The following is a 15,765-nucleotide window of genomic DNA, read 5'->3' on the forward strand; positions in this document are numbered from 1 at the left end:
GGAGAGGTGTCCTGGGGGAGGCACGGGAGGGGTTTGGTGCAGAGACGGGGACCCTGGCGTGGAGTCTCCGGGCGGTGAGTACTTGGCAGCTGGTGAGCACAAGGAAAGTAAATTGACCTGGATTTCCTTTTGCTTCTAATAGTCTCTTTAACCCCCAAAGCTGGGAGGGCAGGCTGGCCCTTTGGAAGAAGCTGCTTTTTTTTTTTTTTTCTCTTGCGGAAAAGCAGGATGCTGTAAGCGTGAACACCCAACTTTTATTTCTCATCCCTTATTCTCCCTTCCCCGCCCGGGAAAAGCTGCTTTTGTCAGATAATTCTAGGGACCTGTAGAGAAGGCAAGCCAACAGGTGGTGAAGGGTTAACAAGTGTGCCTGCAGGTTCCTGCTTCTGTGCTTTCTGCCCGCGGGTGTGGAGGGCACTGCTCCGAGTAGATGGCTCAGGGAAAGATGGATGGTGGGCTGGGTTAGAACCAGCGCTCTTTGGTTTGCTGTCGCCCCGAGGTTCAGCCACATCGGGAGTGCGAGGTTCTCCCAGCTCTCTGCTCCATGGTCAACGCGGCAGCCTTTCCTTTGGTCCATTTGAAGGGCGCCTCTGACCCTAAGTCTGCAGTCTGCCCCCTTCTTTCTCTTGTGTTCTAAGCATGGCTCTAACTTTACTGCCACCTTTTGGACCCCAGGAAGTTAAAGAGGGGAAAGGGATCCATCCTTTTATGCAACCCCACTTCTGAAATGCAGTAAGAACAGTTGGGATGATTCATCCTAATCCATGTTTAGGTGGCTGGACTTTTACTAGCCAAGATGGATGGAAGAGGTCACATTTTTAATACTAACGCTTAGAAAAGGCTCCTATGTTCAAGGGTTGAAATGAGGGGTCTTCAACGTCTTACACTCGGGGTTTTCTACTATTTTTTCGGGTATTTTTTTTCCTCCTACGGTATTTTAATCTTGATCTCCCCCACCCCCCAAAAATATGTTCTCATTGGAAGTATACTTTGTTTTCTTCAGTGTGGTGTAAAGAAAATCATCAGCCATGGATGTATTCATGAAAGGACTCTCAAAGGCCAAGGAGGGAGTTGTGGCAGCTGCTGAAAAAACCAAGCAGGGTGTGGCAGAAGCAGCTGGAAAGACAAAAGAGGGTGTCCTCTATGTAGGTAGGTACCCCAAGTGTCATTTTGTATTTATTCACGACTGATGGGCTGGAATGATTGATACTCTAAATGGTGGTGTTTCTTACTTGACTCATTTTGGAATCATCATATGTCAAGGGATGGAATGAGTCATAAGCATGTGTAGGTAGAGAATGTGGATGTGTATATTTCAGCTAATTGTAAAGAATGGGGCTCATCTTTTGATTTTTCCAGATTATTCAAATTTGCTCTCATACTTAGGACTTTTATTTCTTTTCTAATGAAGGTTTTTTTTTTTTACGTGTGATTATATTTTAGAGGACATTATTTTTTAAAACTCAAAATCTTTTTTTTAAATGACGAATATACTGGCATGGTAGTAGATGTCTGTAATTCCTGTTCTTGGGAGGCTGAGACAAGAGGGTTGCAGGTTTCTGGCCAGCCTCAGCAAACTTAGTGAGACCCTTTTTCAAAAATAAAAATATAAAATATGTCTTCGGTATAGCTCAGAATGCCTTGGAGTTCAATCCCAAGTACCTAAAAAATAAATACATTAATTAAGGTTTAAAAATATTGAATATTTCTAGGAATCAAAATTATTCAAGAAACTCTGATTTCTTTTATCATTGTTAATAAATTTGCAAATTTTAATGTATTCTGATTTAAAAATAAGACTTTATTTAGTCCTGTGACCTGTAAAGAGAGAACTACTTTGGCCCTAAAGTAGAAAGGACGTATTGGATTTGGTAAAAAAAAAGTCATTTCTTGTTATAACTTGATCATTGTGAACTCTGGGGATGACTGCTTAAGAAGTGCTCAGGGGTGTGCTACTAATATTTTCACATATTTATACAGCTAACTTATCACATGACACATCATAAATATCAAAAGATAGATAACTTAGCACCATTTTTATCCTGAATCCACCATGAGATATACACCTTAACTCTGACTCTTTTCTCTCCATCTAGAGCTGTGTTAAATATGTGCTATTTTACAAACCACTTCAAATTCTTTTGGGGAACGAATAAAGACATGCGCATACACACACACACACACACACACACACACGCACACGCACATGCACACGCACACACACACCAACCATTTTCTCTCTTTTTTTCTTCTCTTCCCCTTTGAGCTCTTCCATCTTCTCTAGTGGCAACTGTTGAGGAGATGGTCACAGGATGGGTGGACGATGTGTATTTGGGGAGGCCTAGATGACACAGATGCTGTACCTAAGCATATGAAGTGACAGAAAGCTTTGTGGTCTCTAAACACAGAAAAAAGGGGAAAGTTTATACTCAAAACTTTTTTTTAAAAATGTGTCTCATGAAAGTTTACAGCAAATCATTTTTTTTCTTTTTCTTCATAAACTCTTCTATGTTAGTTGAATCTTTCCACAAGTCTTTTGTTAATTAATTAATTCATTCTTGATTTATTTGGTGGTACTGGGGTTCCTGGAAACCCTTCTACCTCCAGGCTACACTCCCAGACCTATTTTATACTTTTTATTTGGAGACAGGAGCCTCCTGTCTCCACCTCCCAAGCGCGGGGATTTCAAGTGTGAGCCACCACACAGGACCTTTATCTACTTTTAAAAGATATTTTCAAGCTGGGCATGGTGACACACATTTTTAATTCCAGTACTTGGGAGGCTGAGACAGGAGAATCAGTATCATAGGTTTATGGCTAGCGTCAGCTATTTAGTGAGACCCTCCGCAACTTAGTGGAACCCTATTTCAAAATTAAGAATTAAAAAATAGGGCTGGGGGTGTAGCTCATAGGGATTGTCCCTGGTTTCAACCCAAATATCACAGCAAGAAAAAAAAAAAAAAAAAAAAGCCGGGCATGGCGACTCAAACTTGTAATCCCAACATTCTGAAGGCTGAGATAGGAGGATCATGGTTCATACCCAGCCTCAACTACTACTTAGTGAGGCCCTTTGCAACTCAGTGAGACCCTGTCTCAAAATTAAGCATAATAAATAGGGCTGAGGGTGTAGCTCAGAGGTAGAATGCCCCTGGTTTATATCCCCAGTACTGCAAAAGAAAAAAAAAAAAGTATTTTCAAAGCCAAGTGTGGTGGCACACACCTGTACTTGGGAGGCTGAGACAGGAGATCGCAGATTTGAGGACAGCCTCAGCAAGTAGTGAGACTCTCATCAACCTAGTAAGACCCTGTTTCAAAATTTAAAAAAATATAGAGCTGGGGAGTGTAGTTTGGAGGTAGAATGCCTCTGTGTTTAATCCCCAGTGCCATACAAACACAAAAAAGATATTTTCAGAAAATAATTGAAAATTATTAAAGTGAGTGTTAAAAGAGGAAAATAACGGGTCAGGTAAATTTTTTTCCAGGGGAGTTGCAAAGTATGTTTTCAAAAAGAATTTGAAATATATAATCAATGACAGCTGATGCTAGCTGTTTATTGTCCTTAGTTTCTCAAGTAATTTCAGGTTTGTAATTATTCTTTGACTTTAGGTACTTAATAACTGTATCTTTAAAGACATCTAAGGGATTTTTAGGCTTTTAGGGATGAAAATATATCCTGTATTACTTTATAACAAATCCAGAAACTATTGAATATTAATATAATATGTTACTCTTCGGTTTGCATTTCAGATAATGAATAGATTTTTATCATCAGGAACATGTGTTATTTCTTTTAATTGTTAACTGTGAGTTTGGGCAAACAAAATTATATTTTGTTTTTTAGTAATTAATTCTGTTATTTGGTGTTAGGTAGTTATATAATATTTTGATTGGTTTATGTGTCAAATATTTTAAAATAATTTTCAATGTCTATAAGTGTATTTAACACACGTATCTTATAAATTATTTACTGAGTATTTTCTGAAGTCTAATTAAAAGTTGGACACATATATAAGATTTAGTTTGAAAAATGACCCTCTGAGGGTACAACAGTATAGTCCAGGGGTTGGCAAACAATTTTGTTAAAGGATCAGGTAGTAAATATTTTGGGCCATAAAAGAACCCAGTCTCAACTATTCAGCTCTAGTGTTAAAGTGTGAAGGCAACCATAGATAATAAATAGCGTGACTTTGTTTCAATAAAGTTTTATTTACTCAAACACAAGAGAGAGAGCTTTAGTTTGATTACTGTTGAAGTAGAAAGAACAAGGACTTGCTGTAACACAAACCTAAGTTTTAGTCCAGAATATATCTCTTCTTGCCTTAAGGGTCCTGGGGAAATTATTTAATATTCCTGAGCATCATAGTCCTTGTTTGTAAAAATATGATATATAAACATGCAAATAACTTCCAAAATTATTGTGCAAAAGAAATAATAAAACAGCACATAGGAGGAATTGAGCACACTTACATAGATTGAAACAATGTTTATTATTATCATATAGATTATATAACAAAATAACTGCTTTGTCAATATGACTTATTTTTTCAACTTTTATTATAAAATATTTTAATAATTAGTCTGGAAGAAAAGAAGTGATCAAAGAAAGTATTTTTAATTTCACTTATGGCTGAAAAAGTTTGGCAGATGTCTCAAAAGAAATAATTTGAAAGAAAACAATAATTTATAAAGATACACTTTTGGCAACCACCTTTTTTTTTTTTTTTTTTTTTTTTTTTTTGGTGGTACTTGGATTCCTGGAAACCCTTTTATCTACGGGCTACACTCCCAGACCTACTTTTATATTTTTATTTGGAAACAGGGTCTCTTAAGCCAGCAAGGCTGGCTTCGAACCTGCATCATGTGATACTCCCGTCTCTGCCTCCGAAGCACAGGGATTACAAGTGTGCACCACCACGCCCGGCTTGGCAACCACTTTTTAACTAATTTAACTAACATAATACTTTCATTTTTTATCTGTTTGTGAAATCTTTCTATGCAAGTTTTCAATCAATACTTTGTACTTCAATGTAATAGAGAAAAGTTTTCTCACTCACATGACTCACAAATTATAAGTTGAGTGAGATTCAAGTTCAAAAGCAGAAACAATCAATTATCTTTATATAATGTCAAATATTATAAGAATAAATGCAAAATAAGGACCTTGAAAATTCCTGAAATTTCATTCTATTCAGTAAGCAGTAGTGGCCATCTGTGTGATTTATATCAACTGCTTAATTCACAATAGGGTCTCAAGTCAAGAAAGAGTCTCAAGTTGAGAGTCACAATAGGTCAACAAGTCGGGAAAGTCAACTTTACATGTACAAAAATTGTACAGTGAAGTCCTCCCAAATCTCAGGTGGTACTTGAGGCCTCTCCATTCTGCACGGTGGTGAGATGGTAAGAGACAAGTTGGTATGGGGATAGTGTTTCAACCATCAGCTTTCAGCAGAGCTGTAGTTTGTGTCCTTTCAGCTTTGATATCTTGCTAGTCACACAGCTTGGCATTTGTTTTATAGTACATCTTGCCAGTTAGAGATTATTCAGAAGTTAAAGGCCAATCTTTAATAATTATGGTGGCAAAGAACAGGGATTTGGTTCCATATGTAGTAACTTAATTAGCACTCTCATTAGGCTTTGATTCCAGATATGTTCCATGATTTAACCAAAGACCACATTCTCTGGTATTACTGAGACAAAGAGGAAAAATCTGGCCAGCCAGTAAAGAGTTCTTTCCACTAGTATGTTATTTATTGAAATATGGAGTTCAGGGTGTATAGCTAAAAGATAGAAATGAGAAATATTATTTAAAATACAAGCTGTTCTCACTGGGTAATATTCCAGCATACACAAATTCTTGTCAACAAAGTTAAGTAACACCAGTCCCCTAACAGCACAATTTAAAATACCATCACCATGGTACTTAAATTAAGATTAATTGCATAAGGCACAAACTTTACTGCTAACTCTTCAATCCCCAAATCATTACATAAATTACAGAAACTAATTTTAGCCAGTGACTAAATTATATCACATCTTTTAAGGTTTCCCTGTGACTGGTCACGTTGTACCTGTCATTCAGCTCATAAGGACAATGCTTATAGTTGTGTTGCCACCTGGCTCCTGCTGTGCGATAAACCCAAGTGATTTCACAGAAAAATGCCTAATAGAAAGCGGAAACGACAACAAAGACAGCAGAGAAATGAAGGGAAAATGTTGGAAGTAAAAGTTGTATCCAAGGCCGGGCGTGGTGGCGCACGCTTGTAATCCCCGCGCTTGGGAGGCAGAGACAGGAGGATCGCGCAGGTTCGAAGCCAGCCGCGCGCGCTGGCTTAGGAGACCCTGTTTCCAAATAAAAAAGTATAAAAAATAGGTCTGGGAGTGTAGCCCGGAGGTAGAAGGGCTTCCAGGAACCCCAGTACCACCAAAAAAAAAAAAAAAAAAAAAAAAAAGTTGTATCCAACATGAATTGCTTTACAGGAGAAACAGTTGACCATGGGGATGTGGTCACGACTGCAGTTCAAGAGATTCTAGATATGTTGGTCAGAGAACTTATTGAAAGTACATGTATCAGCATAAGTGGGAAAACAGATTGGGGAAGGTGTATCAGAGGGCATGGTAGCACAAAAACAGCTCTTAGTGAGGAAACTACCAGGGGTAAATTATGACACCAAGAGTGCAAACTGTAATACTGGAAACTGATCCAAACTTAGAAAGGAGTATGACAATTGTAAGACACACAAAAAAGATGCCCACTTAACATAGGAAATTATGTATTGAGAAAAAGGCAAGCACTGTTTAAACTACTTCATATTTTAAATGCATATTAATATTTTAATAGTAACTTAATTGTACTATTAAACTTTATATATTTATGAGAATTTTAAATATCTTAACAAAATTTGAAAGTCATGAAGTGATGCTAAATTTTACTACTGATTACTCATAATTTCTCTAATTGATTTATTAAGATTATTAGCACATCTTTAGATTGGTTTGCATTACTTAAAATCTCATAGTACCATGCAAAATAAGTGTTGTCTGTAAACATACATATTACACACATATATTTTACAAATATATGTATATATAATATATATGAGTATATATTATATAAAATATATTTACATACAGTTGAATACAGTTTTATAATGTAACTATGTAATACGATGTTTAGTTGTATATTAAATATATATTTATAGATACTTGTATAATGCTAGAACATGTGCTTTCATGCTTTCATATATTTAACAATTGCACCTTTAATTTTGATGTCATTTATTATTTGAGATTTTGTCATGTGCTTCACACTGCAAACTCTTTAACAAACGCATGGGAAGAATAATAGTTATCATTTGTTAAGTATTTGCTCTGTACTAAACATTGCTTTTAGAGCATACTATGAATTATTTTCTTTGATCATCATGTTGACCCAAGACTTAAACCTAGATATTCTGAATCCAGAGTCTACATTCTTAACTACAAAGCTTTAGCTTAAGTTTTATTTGTTTCGGTGGTCTTTATGCTCACATTGAAAGTTCATAGGTATATTTAATTATTTTATTAAGTGTAGAAACAATTTTGTAAAATTCAAGTTTAAATATGATGCATATAAAGTTCATTTAATGCCACATTTATATATGTTCACAAATATTCAATGAGTATTTTGAATACCATATTGTATATATAGTTGTTATACCATCTTACTGACCATATTATTTAGATCATAAAAATACACTTTTTTTTTTTTTTTTGGCGGTACTGGGTTTCCTGGAAGCCCTTCTACCTTCAGGCTTCACTCCCAGACCTATTTTTACATTTTTATTTGGAAATAGGGTCTCCTAAGCCAGCATGCGCGGCTGGCTTTGAACCTGCGCGATCCTCCTTTCTCTGCCTCCCAAGTGCGGGGATTACAAGCGTGAGCCACCATGCCTGGCCAAGGACTGATTTTTCTATGTGAAAAATGACGTTGGTAATTTAATAGGTATTGTGCTGAATCTGTAGATCACTTTTGGAAGAATGGCCGTTTTGATGATATTTATTCTGCCTATCCATGAACATGGAAGATCTTTCCATCTTCTAAGGTCTTCTTTGATTTCTTTTTTCAGTGTTTTATAATTTTATTTGTAGAGGTCTTTAGCCTCCTTGGTTAAGTTTATTCCTAAGTATTTTTTTTTTCTGGGATATCCTGAGTGAAAGTGTTTTCTGGACTTTTTTTGGTGGATTTGTGGTTGGTACATAGAAAAGCTTCTGATTTCTTAAAATTGATTTTGTATTCACTTAGCTGAATTTGTTGATCAGTTCTATAAGACTTACGGTTGAGTTTGTTGGGTCTTCTAAGTATAGTATCATATCATCTGCAAATAGTGAAAGTTCTAGTTCTTACTTTCCTATTTGTACTCCTTTGATTTTCTTTTCTTGCCTTATTGTTCTGGCTAGAGTCTCAAGTGCTATATTGAACAGAAGTGGTGATAATGGACATCCTTGTCTTCTTCCTGTTTTTAGAGAGAATTCTCATGATTTCTCCCCACTTAATATGATGTTGGCTGTGGGTCTATTTTAGATTGCCTTTATGAAGTTGAGGTATGATCCTTCTATTCTGATTCTCTGCAGTGCTTTTAGCACAAATGGATGTTGGATTTTGTTAAATGCTTTTTAGCATCTATTGAAATGATCATGTGATTTTTGTTCTTTGATTCTGTTTATGTGATGAATTATGTGGATTAATTTTCATATGTTGGCTCAGCTTTACATCCCTGAGATGAACCCTATTTGGTCATGATGTATGATTTTTTTATGTGGTTTTGAATGCGTGTTCCTAGTATTTTGTTTAACAATTTTGTGTCTTCATTCATCAATTGTATGGGCCAGTAATTTTCCTTCCTTAAGCTGTCTATATTTGGTTTTGGTGTTATTGTGATATTGGCTTCATAGAATGTATTTGGGAGAGTCCATTTCTTTCTATTTTACAAAATGATTGGTAAGTATCAGGATTAGCTCTTCTATAAAGTTTTTATAAAATTCACTTGGGAAACCATCTGGTCCTGGGATTTTCTTTGATGTTAGGCTCTTTATTGCTACTTCAATCCCTTGGATTGCTATTGGTTGGTTTAAATTTTCTTAATTTTCTTGACTCAGTTTAGTCAGGTTGTATATTTCTAGAAAGTTGTGAATTTCTTCTAGATTTTACATTTTGTTGTAGTATAGTTTTTGAAAGTAGTTTCTGATAATATTCTGGATTTCTACACTGTCTGTGGTAATATCTCCTTTTTCATATCTTCTTTTCATAATTTGTGTTGATTCTCCCGTTTTTTACTTACATTTGCTGGTGGTTTATCTATCGTGTTAATTATTTTGTGTAACCAGCTTTTGGTTTTGTTGATTTTCTGTATTTTTATTTATTCTCTACTTCATTGATTTCTGCTCTGATTTTATTAATTTCCTATCTTTTACTGGCGTTGGGGCTAGATTGTTCCTGTTTTTCAAGGGCTTTGAGGTGTGTTATTAGGTTATTTATTTGCTGATATTCTGTTCTTTTTATGTGAGTGCTTAGTGCTATGAATTTTCCTCTTAATACTGCCTTCAAGGTGTCCTATAATTTTTTATTTGTTGTATCTCTATTTTCATTTGTTTCTAAAAATTTCTTTATTTCACCCTTAATTTTTCTATGACCCATTTTTTATTCAGCAGTGTGGTAGTCAGGCTCCACATGTTTATGTGGTTTCTCTGGATCTTCTTATAATTGATTTATTGTTTCATTCTATTGAAAAGACACAGGAAAGTGTGTCACATTTTTTGAGTTTGCTAGTGCTCACTTTGTGGCCCAGGATGTGATCTATTTTGGAGAAAGTTTTATAACAGCTGAGAAAAATGTGACCTCTGCTGTAGTTGGGTGGAATATTTTATATGTGACAATAGATCCATTTTGTTGATGGTGTTCTTTAGGTCTGACATATCTTTATTGACCTTCTGTCTAGAAGATAAGTCTAAGGGTTTGAGAGGGGTGTTTACATCTCCCAGTTTTACTGAGACTTATGTGTGACTTAATGTCACAAAGAATTTGTTTTATGAAAGTAGCTGCCCTATGTTAAGGGCATAAATGTTGACTATTATTATTTCCGTTTGCTGGATTGTTTCTTTTTCCAGTAAAAAAAGTTACCTGCTTTGTATCTTCAGGTAAGCTTGGGCTTGAAGTCTAACCTTTCTGATATCATAGTTGCTATTCCTACTTGTCTTTGAGTTCCATTGGCATAGATTACCTTGCTCCATCCCTTTACCTTTTGTTTGTTACCACCTTTACATGTAAGGTGTGTTTCTTGCAGGCAATAGATAGATGGGTTCTGGCTTTTATTACTTTTTCCACCTTTTGTCTTTTTATTGGGGAGTTGAGGTCATTCATGTTCATCATAATTATTGAAAGATGATTTTTAATTTCTAATATTTTGAGTTTTAATTTCTATTTAAGGTAATATTTATTCTTCTTTGCTTAATTGTATGGTTGATGGAAATTCTTGTTTCTCTGGTTCTAGTGTGTATTACTTATTTCTTTGCAGCTAATCTCTTTGAGTATCTTCTTTAGTGCAGGTTTGAAAGACATAAATTCTTTCAACTTCTGTTTGTAATGGAAGATTTTTAATTCCCTGTCAAATATGAGAGATAGGTTTGCTGGTTAGGAAATTTGGGGCTGCAAGTTGTTTTCTTTAGAGTTTGCAACATGTTAGTCCAGGCCCTCCTGGCTTTCATGACTTGATTCGGAAAGTCTAGAATATCATAATTAGTTTTGTCACTTGGTTTTTTGCTTTTGTTTCCTTTAAGAGTCTCTTCTTGGCTTCTACATTGGTTAGTTTGACTATTATGTGGTGTGGTGAGCTTTTACCCTGATGTTGTCTAAATGGAGTTCTATAAGTTTCCTATACCTCTGCATTGACCTCTTTTACTATGTTTAGAAAATTTTCTCATATCCTTTCTTTGAAAAAGATTGTTGATTCTTTGGGTTTCACCTTCTATTTCCTCTTTGATGTCTGTATTCTTAGGTGACATATTTTTAGGTAAGCTCTTTTAGGTCCCATATCTCTTTAATGTCCAATTCATGCTGTCAATTTTTTTCTAAATTATATACTATGCATTCATTTTTTGATTGATCATCTTCTAAGTGTGATATTCTATTTTCCATGTTATCTAATCTATTGTTCATACTTTGTATTGATGCCTTCACTTCAATTATTGCATCTTTTATTTCTTTCAGACTCTCTCTAAATTTTTTTCATAAATCCTTTATTATTTCTACTGTTAAATTTCTGATTTCTCCTTCTGGCTAAATTTTTTTCATAAATCCTTTATTATTTCTACTGTTAAATTTCTGATTTCTCCTTCTGGCAACCTCTGCAATTCTGTCTTTTCAGGTTCTGTTATTCTGGGGTTGTGAGAGCTCATTGTTTCCTTGTTATTCTTGCCTCTCATGATTTTAGACATTTGTATCTGTTGCTTTTGATAGATTTCTCTCAATCTCTAGGTGTCAGCTGGTATATACAGGGCAAGTTGTGTTATATTCAATGATGGAGTTTGAGTTGGCAGAAAAGTGAAATTGTAAATGTAAGAATAAGGTAAAACCACAGATAGGTTCGAATAGAATGAGAGTATGGGTTTAGTTAAGGTAGTATATCTTAGAGATTAGAGATAATGAATATGTAGTAGGATTTTAATAACCAATGTAGAGTATTTAGTATGGTACTATTAAATGGATTTAATATAAGACAAAGAAGAGAAAAGAAAAAAAGAAAAGGAATGGGGAGAAGAGAGTAGGTATGTAAAAGGGAAGAGTCTCGTGAAAGGGGTGGGGAAGAGAGCAAATAAACAAGCACAAACACACACACAGAGACAAAAAAATAAAACAACCACAAAATAATACAACCCTACAAATATATGAATACTCAAGATACTTGGTCCCTGCAATCTCTCTCAGTGAAGATGCAGAGTACACTGGCATTTTTTCTACTGCAATCCTGATTCTCTGAGTCTCTCAATTTATGCAGATGGCCAGTATCAATGGAGCTACATATAATGTTAAGCATAGGTCTTCCTGCACACCTTTCCACAATGTGGAGCCTGAGTCTCTCCCTGCCTGTATATGTGGTGGGTTCCTCTGAGACCAAAACTAGTGTATATGTAAGAGTTGTTCTCCACAGCTAGGGCTGGGTTGGTCTGACTTCTCCCCATTCACCATGACTGGGAGGTGTGTGGTGATTTAGAGATCCTACTAGTTTGATGTAATGTTAAGCAAAGGTCTTCGTTCAAGCTCCCACTGATGCAAGGCCTGAGTTTCTCTGAGCCTCTGCTATGTCCAACAGCAGACTCTATCCCTACCTTTGCTGGATTGAACTGCAAGGTCCAAATGAGGTTAAATGAAGTTTATCGCAGCGGCACAAGTTGCTATGGCTGGGCATTCCCCCGTGAGAATGGTGGGTTCACTTATGGTGTTGCTGAGCACTGCTCTGCATCTCTGGAGGGCACAGTGAGTTCAGCTGCCATTGCTGCAAGTCATAGCCAGTGTTTGAGCTGGAGGAACTGAGGGCTTACAATTCCGATGAGCTGCAGTCACTTAACATAATTTCAAGTCAGTTTCTTTCCTGTGAGTCTTTGGCAGTTGGGCATGGTGAAGCAAGATGGTAGAGCCACAACAGCTGCAGCCGCAGTGGTTGGAGATGGGTGAGGTCTTTTTCTTCTCTGATCCATATTCTAGCTTCTTTTTTTTTCTTCTTTCTGTTGCCTTTCACTTGTCCTGCTTTTAAAAATTTTAACTTCTTTCTTTCATCAGACCACTATTCATAGCACTGGAGACCGAGTGTCAGTAGGACTGATATATGTTTCTTCCATTGGTTGCCATCTTTCCAGAACTCTAAATAGTGTATTTAAATGAACATTACTAACTCTCTTAATATTTATTTAAATATTCTGTTTTATGTCCTCATTTTCTTGTATTCTAGGTCTATAACAAGTTATAGAATCAGTTTCATGCTCAAATATTTTATTTTCTTCAAAAACCTTATAATTAAAAAACAGGTGTGAACTATACTGAAAAATTCAACATTAGAAAGGCTATATGATTAACAAAATTAATTTAATAATACATGCATAATATTCTATTTGCAAATTTAGTAATAACTAAGGTTTGAAAAAATTTTCTCTTCTATTTGAGTGTATCAATAGCTTGTTATTACATATTTAACATTAGGCAAATTACTTCACTGAGATATTTAATTCCTTTACATATGAAATAGGCATAATATATATCTATTAAATGAATATCATAATGATCAAATGAGATGAGTTTTCATATGCATTTTCCATGCTTGATGCTCATCAAATATTAATACCTTATTTTCTTCCTCAGTCTGTTTATCTGTTTATGTTTCATGGGGTAACAAATTTCTCATTTATGCTGTATTTTCACAGCTTCAACTGTTCTGAATCACGAATCTTCTCACTAAGCCCCAGTGTTATCTCCCTTTTTTCCCCTCCCTAAGATGGTGTGTGAAGTGGGAAGCAAGATAAAAGTCATCATTTTGTGCTAAAATATTGTTTTATTTTTTAATTAAAATTTTAATTATAAATTAAAGCATACAAATTGTATGTATTAATGGCACATCATCTGATATTCTTACCCATGCATATGTTGTATAAGCAGATTAAACATTAGTATATCCACAAACATTTATCTTTTGTTTTTTTTTTTTTTTTTTTTTTTGGTGGTACTAGAGGTGGAACCCAGAGGCTTTCTACCTCCAGGCTACACTCCCAGACCTATTTCTATATTTTATTTGGAGACAGGATCTCACTAAGTAGCCGAGGCTGGCTTCGAACCTGTGCGATCCTCCTGTCTCAGCTTCCCAAGCGCAGGGATTACAAGCATGTGCCACCATGCCCGGCTAACATTTATCTTTTTAAAATTTTTTTATTGGTGCATTGTAGTCATACATCCTAATGGGGTACAAGATGGTAGAGGCATACATGAACATATCTTGTGTTGAAAACATTCAAAACATTCAAAATCCCTTCCTTTAGCTTTCTGAAGTACACAGTGCATAGTTGCTATCTATGGTCACCCCAGTGAGTGACAGCACACTAGACCTTCTGTAACGGCACCTTAGCACTCTTTATTTATTTATTTATTTATTTATTTATTTATTTATTTATTTTTGCAGCACTGGGGATTGAACTCATGGACATTTCACCTCTGAGCTACATTCCCACCCTTATTCTTTTATTCCTTATTTTGAAATAGGGTCTCACAAACTTGCAGAGTGCTTCACTAAGTAGCTGAGACTGGTGGAGAACCTGTTATCCTCCTGTCTCAGCCTCCCAAGCACTGGGATTTCAAGCACGCTCCACCACACCTGGGACCTTAGCACTCATTGGTCTTACCATGCTACACTCTTGTACTTAATGTCTGAATTGGAGAGGCCCTTCTGTTATCTCTGTGTTCTTTCAAATGTTTTGGCAGTTACTGAATGCCCTCAGTTCAGTGTGTTATTTATTTGCCCCTTGAGAATATCTTTATATATTGGCTATTGAAGATATAAATTTTTAAGTTAGCTATATTCTAAACTATCCACCAGCAATCCAACAACAATTTGAGATTTATATTTTGAATTTATTTGTTTTCGTAGGGTCCAAAACCAAGGAGGGAGTGGTTCATGGTGTGACAACAGGTAAGCTCCAAGAAACTTATATTTTGGGTATCTAGAGTAGAGTCCATATTCCATATCAGGATAGATTTTTTCTGAAAAATAAATAAATAAGTGTATGATAGCTTCACCTAAAAAAAAAAAGAAAAGAAAAAATATTCTCTGGTAAGAAAGAAAGCAAAAAGAAATATTGAACTGTTATCTTTTAGTCATCAAAAGCTTGGTATCAGACAAATGAAACTGTTTTGTGAGATTATCATGGTTAATATTGGATAAATTGCTATAAAACTAGATATCAACCACTAAGCCAAGCATGGGAAGGAGGGATGGGGAGGGAACGGGGTGGGGATCGGGTAGGGGCTAACTGGGCGATGTGTGCATGTATGTCTACAAAAGTATTTTCTTTATACCATTATGATGTATGAATACATTGCACCAATAAAAAATAAAATAAAATAAAAATAAATAAAAAAGAAACTTATATTTTGGAATAATACTCCAGATATTGGTATCTAGTATAGCTCAGGCATTGATCAGTATAATAGTAAACAGCTACTTTGTCTGGAGAGGAGATTTTAAGGAAGCATTGGCCTAGTCTAAACTTAATTATTTATGAAGAATTATAAAATGTATGAATACTTATTGCAAATAAATAAGTCATAAATTTAATTGCCAAGAATGATGACCTTGAATTGTCCTAACATGCTTAATTCATAGCACTTGGGAATCTGAGTATTCTCTTTTTTATTTTGTTTTGTGGTACTGGGGATGGAACCCAAGGGCGTTCTACATCTGAGCTATACCCCAGCCCTATTTTATTCTTTATTTTGAAACAAGGTCTCATTAAATTGAAAAAAAACTCATGAGATTGCTGAGGTTAGCTTTGAACCTTCAATCCTCCTGCCTCAGCCTCCCAAGTCGTGAGATTATAGTCCTGTGCCATTATACCTGGCTGGAATTTGAGTATCTGACCCAAAAAAAAAAAAAAAAAAAAGCAAACTGATAGCATAAATAAAATGTAAGGATTGCTATCTTTCAAAGGATTAGAGTTAAATATTCTTTGGAACACAGTAAAATATTACGA

General features: G+C 35.5%; 1 protein-coding gene across 2 annotated transcripts in view; it reads left to right on the plus strand.

Moving 5' to 3' along the window:
- Window positions 1-1,028: 1,028 nt before the first annotated feature.
- Window positions 1,029-15,765, plus strand: part of SNCA (synuclein alpha) — a gene marked incomplete at both ends in the record, with an annotated part of 118,348 nt that continues 103,611 nt past the window's right edge. For both annotated transcript variants that reach the window (XM_080698096.1, XM_080698097.1), the window contains 2 exons: window positions 1,029-1,149; window positions 14,664-14,705. In XM_080698096.1, coding sequence (XP_080554222.1) covers window positions 1,029-1,149; window positions 14,664-14,705 — 163 coding nt within the window. The remainder of the gene's footprint in view (window positions 1,150-14,663; window positions 14,706-15,765) is intronic.

Source organism: Muscardinus avellanarius (assembly GCF_963383645.1).
Source record: "Muscardinus avellanarius genome assembly, chromosome: 6".
In the NCBI taxonomy this organism is placed as follows: domain Eukaryota; kingdom Metazoa; phylum Chordata; class Mammalia; order Rodentia; family Gliridae; genus Muscardinus; species Muscardinus avellanarius.